Source organism: Thalassophryne amazonica, chromosome 1, assembly GCF_902500255.1.
Source record: "Thalassophryne amazonica chromosome 1, fThaAma1.1, whole genome shotgun sequence".
Taxonomy (NCBI): Eukaryota; Metazoa; Chordata; class Actinopteri; order Batrachoidiformes; family Batrachoididae; genus Thalassophryne; species Thalassophryne amazonica.
Window position 1 is genome coordinate 11,756,881 of NC_047103.1, and position 6,000 is coordinate 11,762,880.

Sequence of the window (6,000 nt, forward strand, 5' to 3'; positions counted from 1 at the left end):
AGAACTTCTCACCCTATCGCTAAGGGAGACACCAGCCACCCTCCTGAGGAAGCCCATTTCGGCTGCTTGTACCCGCGATCTAGTTCTTTTGGTCATGACCCAACACTCATGCCCATAGGTGAGAGTAGGAACAAAGACTGACCAGTAGATCGAGAGCTTCGCCTTTTGGCTCAGCTCCCTTTTCTTCACAACAGTACGGTAGAGCGAATGCAATACCGCCCCTGCTGCACCAATTCTCTGGCCAATCTCACGCTCCATCGTCCCCTCACTAGTGAACAAGACACCGAGGTAATTGAACTCCTTCACTTGGGGCAAGACTTCATTCCCTACCCAGTGTAGACAATCCATCAGTTTCCTGCTGAGAAACATGGCCTCAGATTTAGAGGTGCTGATCCTCATCCCAGCCGCTTCACTCGGCTGTGAACCGATCCAGTACGTGTTGGAGGTCACCGGCCGATGAAGCCAACAGGACCACATCATCTGCAAAAAGCAGTGATGAGACCCTGAGCCCACCAAACTGGAAACTCTCCTCCCCCGACTATGCCTCGATATCCTGTCCATGAATATCACAAACAGGATTGGTGACAAGGCGCAGCCCTAGTGGAGGCCAACCTCCACCGGAAACGAGTCCAACTTACTGCTGAGCACCCGAACACAGTTCTCGCTTTGTGAGTACAGAGATTGGATGGCCCTGAGAAGGGACCCCGTCACTCCATACTCCCGCAGCACCTCCCACAGTATCTCCCAGGGTACCCAATCATGCGCCTTCTTCAAGTCCACAAAACACATGTAGACTGGGTGGGCAGACTCCCAGGCACCCTCCAGGATCCTTGTGAGAGTAAAAGATCCTTGTGAGGGGTTATTTCTGAGGGGTTCATTTTCTCCTTGATAGGGGTTATTTTATATGATTAATACATTGTTTACTATGCTTTTTTTTTTTCTTTTACCCTTTTAACCTACAAGTTTAATAAACTGAAATTGAATTAATAATGAACTGAAATTGACAATGATCTTCAAAATCCTTTCCAATGAATCACACAATAAACGAACTGGAGATCTGTGAGCCTGCTGACTAAAATGACAATAACCCCCAGCCACATTAGTTACTGACATGCATGCGTGTTATGGTGTGGTCTAAAATTTGTATCATGGCAGAATTTTGTTACACGGACACTAATGACTGACCACAGGAGATTTGTTTTAAAATATAAATGCTTCCAAGAGGCATCTGCATGTAACACATATTTCACATACAGTAACACAGATGTATTCTGGATCACTGCAAAACAGGAATAAATAGAAACAAACAGTGCAACTGCAATACATAGGAAACATGCAAAATCCTTCCCCTGATATTAACTTTTACCAACAGTATACACAATGCAACTCTTATGATACACATAAACAGCTCCTCTTCAGTGATGGTGTTGCAGGAACAGGCCTGCACAGTGTGAAGGATGCTGAATCTCTTGGATCAGACCTGTGTGTGTTGTTGTGTCGTTGTCCTACCTTCTATTGCAGGCGTGTCTCCGTGGAGTTTGGCTCGGCTGGTGAATGGTGCATTCAGCAGGACTACAGCAAACAGAGGTGGGATCAGCGACTGTAAGGCCGACAGGAAGATGTGCAATTTGTGCTCATCCAGACTGTGTTCGCCATGCTGCAGAAAGAAGGAAACACGATGAGTAAAATAAAAGGTAGCGCAGTTCACTATGGGCAAAATTCTGATAAAATGCAACAGAGGAAACTTGTAGACAAATCTGAAACATGTCATTTTTGTTTAATTAATTGCTCTATGAATATACTACATTTGCATATTTCACATTTAAAAGAACAAATCATTGATACATTCGATTCCTGTAATTGCAACTTTAAATCCGCAGAATGTACACCAACATAAAAAAACAATTAGTTTGAACCAGACAGTGCAGATTGCAGAGATTTACTGAATTAAAAATTTTTTTATAATTATTGACGTAATTCCTTTTTCACATTCCCATCAAAGCCTTCTTTCTGCACTTGTTAAGAAAGATGTTGAACGTGCATAGGTACTTACAGTGAGCAATTTTCTATACGTGCCAGCAAAGAAGGGATGAGTGAAATGTGCAGGTTGCCCAACTCGGTGGTCCAGGCAGCAAAGGCAGGGATAAAGACTTGGTGGACTGCGCTGACCACCCGCTCCGACGGGTCCCCCAGTGACAACAGCATCAGCTCAAAACCCTGGATGCAAGACAAACACGCACAAGTACAAGCAGGAAGGCTGTGGTTAAATCTGTCTTATGCAACTTAAGTTGTCTTAAAAAGATGACGTGATATTTCAGCTACGTTTGCCCAAAGGCACATGGGAGACACTTGAATAGATTGAATGTTTTTGTTGTGTAAAATTCCTTCTCTGTGCCAGTCCACTATGTAGCTGCATAACTGATGATTCAACAGACAGATGTTGCACTGTACCTTTTCGACTCCTTTAAGAAATGTAAACAAAAACTGTTTTGTTAAAATTACAAAACCTGTCACTGTACAGACCTGACTGTATTTAAGCAATTATTCCTTGACTCCAACCACACACACACACACACACACACACAAACACACACACATACACAAACACCACACACACACACCTGGAGGTATTTGTCTGGGTCATCCATGTACCCATGATAATACCCAGACTCTTGACCACAGCCTCCCTGACCATGTCGGCTTTATCCTCAGCGAGCATCTGCTGCAACATGGACAGCACCAACGAGCTACGGATCTCCTTCTGCAGACACACACAAATTCACCTGCACATCAGCACAGACTTCATGCACAGTTGCCTCAGGTCTGCGTGTCCGCATGAATTGCCTTAACAATTCAACCTTCTCATGGCCTATGCCAGCATTCCTACAGTGTACACATTGTGTTCTCACAGGTAGGTAAGGTGCTAATGCTCCACAGGACTCCGCCACCCAACAGTCTTCTCTCTGGATATTTGTGGTTAATCTGCAGAAGAACAGAAAAAGACTGAGAGGAGCAGAAGTCACAGTAAGGAAAGGCAGGCTGAACTGGAATGGAAACAACTCTGTTATAGTCAACACGCTGACCCTGTGGAAACCACTATTTGTCTTTCTCGGCTGATTCTCAGTCTCCAATCTGCTGCAGCTGTTGTTGCCATGGTAGCAGATTGTATTTATCATAAATGTGGCGCATACGGTAATGCAGGTGTCTGTGTCAGGGACACCACAGTGGAAATACAGAACTGACATTTAACGATAATCTCAACAAAAACACAGCAAAATGAGAGGAAATTATTTCAAGGCACAATGTCATTAAAATAACAAAAATAAGATCAATCGACTGTACCTGTTCCCAGCACTGAGGAAGCAGTTCAGCCTCAACCACTGTTGGACCGACGTGCCTCGCAAACGCAACACACCCTGTCAAGATCATCTGCCTTTGGGGGGGGGAAAAAAAAAAAAAATCAACACAACAACATACTTTAATGGAGGTAGCTGCATTTACCTGCGCCCGTCTGCTTTTCCACATATTTCTCATTTTTAGCAGTAAAATAATAACTTACAGGTCCAGAAGCACAAGTCCAGTTTTATTTAAGGCTCAACTTTGCTAGCAATGCAACCAATGATTACATCCACTGTCAGTTGTTGCGGTGTTACTTTCTCTATCGCCAGATTTACTCAATAAAACTTGTGTGAATCACCTTGAGGCAGCTTTGTTGTGATGTGGCACTATATAAATTAAATGAAATGTTAAAACGCTCCCCCGCTCCCCCCACCTACAAAAAAAAAAACAAAACAAAACAAAAAAATCATCAGAATTTTTTCAGTACCCATTGCGACATCTTCAAATATCTTGCTTTTTGCAACAACCAGTCAGATGCACTAAGCTAATAATGTCACAGAATAAATCAGAAAAATAGTAATCCTCATATTTGAGGAGGGGCTACAAATGACACATCAGACTCAAACCAGCATCTCAGTCCCGATCATGGCCTCCCTTTACAAATGTGCCTACTGCCTCTTTACAAATGTGGGGAGAGGCAACAGTTTCACCTGACGGCACTCACATGCACTAAATATGCGTGTGTGCCTGGTGCTGTAATGAAAACAACGAAGAGAAAAGCTCAGATTATAACACACACAGAAGGAGCGTGGCTTCATTCTGTGCTCAGGATGTCGTTATGCCTCTGAACCTTTACACAGGTAACAGTTATTGGCAACTACTATTCATGTTAAAATACCATTTATAGCACGATAAAATTTTAGCACTGCTAGTCGACATAAACAATGGATCAATGATTAAAACAGGTCATTTGTTTCTGTCCATCCATTAATTAATTCAGTACTAAAATGTCTCACTTGAAGTGTTCTGATTTGTCAAGAAATAAAATCTGCACTGCTTGAGAGTAGAAAACACAAACATTTTGGGTTTAGTCTTTGGGAAATTACTCTGTTTAGAGTCTTAACGTCTCTCTCTCTCTCACACCCACACCCACACCCCACACCCTCTGCTCATCGTCTGGCCTCTTGATCAGGTTAAACAGTATGTGAAGGAGCTGGTCTCTCTCTTTAGGTTCTGGGTGAAGGCAGGCAGTACACAAGATGAGTGGAATCAACTCCTGAAGGACAGGACACACAGACAAAGACATGGTATCAGTCTGGGCTACTTTTCAGGACAAGGCTGACGTTGGGGTAAACAACACAGAGGGAAAAAGTTGGTTGCAGCAGTTGACACGAGGAGGAGTGTACACTAGCAAGCCTGGAGGTCTGTGGAGCACAGAAGGCAGGAGATGGGGAGAAGGAGTACAGTAAAGGGTGAGAGATAAAGTATTATTTTAGGAGAAAAGTAACCAGAGGTCCACTGTAAATCCAACATGTCTGTCAACAACCACAGACTGCGAATAAAGATGCTGAAATGTGACACCAAATGTCTCTAATTCCTCGGCTCAGATCCAGCTGCAGAACTCCACCACTGTCAAAACCAGTACAAGTACAGTCGAGTTATCTCAGAGATGATTTTGTTGTAGTTCTGACGTAAACGTGTGTTGTAATATTCAACTTTCTGATAATTTAGCTCAGGGTCCACTAGCGTTTCTCTTGGAGGTCACTTGCCCTGGATCATTTAATACAGGCATGCTCAGCCAGTGCCTTGGTTGCAGTAGGTGATCTTATTCATTCATCCATTTTCCATCAATAATCCAGAGCAGAGTTATAACAGCAGAGTAAACCAGACAGGCCAGATCTCCAACTTCTCCTGTGGGTTTCCAAGGCATTCCAAGGACTACTGGAGTATATACAGTACCTAGTCCAGCATTGTATGGGTGTACACCAGGCTGTCCTACCAGGCAACGGTACCTGAAGACACTGCAAATCAAGTCTGGGATTGTGTGCTGGTGTGATGCGCCCATGCATCCACTACATCATGTAACTGCTTCTGGTCCTGGATGTTAACCAGCCAAGCAGACAACTGATCCATCCCCACCTCCAGAAAGTAGCTGCTGGTGTCCTCAACACTGAAGCACTCTGGATCATGTCCAGCGAAACACGTAACTGATACTCATCTGATTCTGACTAAGTAACCACTCATTTGACAAAGTCATTCAAGCAGTACCCAAGAATCCTCCGAGGAGACGTAGTACCAAAGCCATTCAATCGTCGCCTTTAGGTCATTGGGTATCTTCTAAGTCTCACAACTACAACTCAAGAACCAATCCAGAAAAAGCAACTTTTTTTAATCTGTGCACCTTCCAGATGTCTGAGCTCCTTATCCCATCTCTAATGTTCAAACAGACATACAAGAAAAACGATTATATATTTTTAGTCTGAGATACTATAGCAATAGAGCACTATGTCTATATGATCAGTAAGTTCTGATATTTGGAAAGTTGCCATTTCGTTCCAAGCATCTTAATAATTTGCACACTACTAGCTATAGCATTACTTAGGACAAGTCCACAGCAATCAGCAAAAAAAAAAAAAAAAAGTCCTTCTACCTTTGTACACA

General features: G+C 43.2%; 1 protein-coding gene across 1 annotated transcript in view; it reads right to left on the reverse strand.

Moving 5' to 3' along the window:
* LOC117503865 (RAB11-binding protein RELCH homolog) overlaps window positions 1-4,666 on the reverse strand; it is a 40,423-nt gene extending 35,757 nt beyond the window's left edge. Inside the window, 8 exon segments of the mRNA XM_034163180.1 lie at window positions 1,510-1,657; window positions 2,050-2,217; window positions 2,622-2,656; window positions 2,659-2,761; window positions 2,910-2,948; window positions 2,950-2,982; window positions 3,343-3,433; window positions 4,500-4,666. Coding sequence (XP_034019071.1) covers window positions 1,510-1,657; window positions 2,050-2,217; window positions 2,622-2,656; window positions 2,659-2,761; window positions 2,910-2,948; window positions 2,950-2,982; window positions 3,343-3,433; window positions 4,500-4,645 — 763 coding nt within the window. The 5' untranslated portion in view covers window positions 4,646-4,666.
* Between the last annotated feature and the right edge of the window lie 1,334 nt (window positions 4,667-6,000).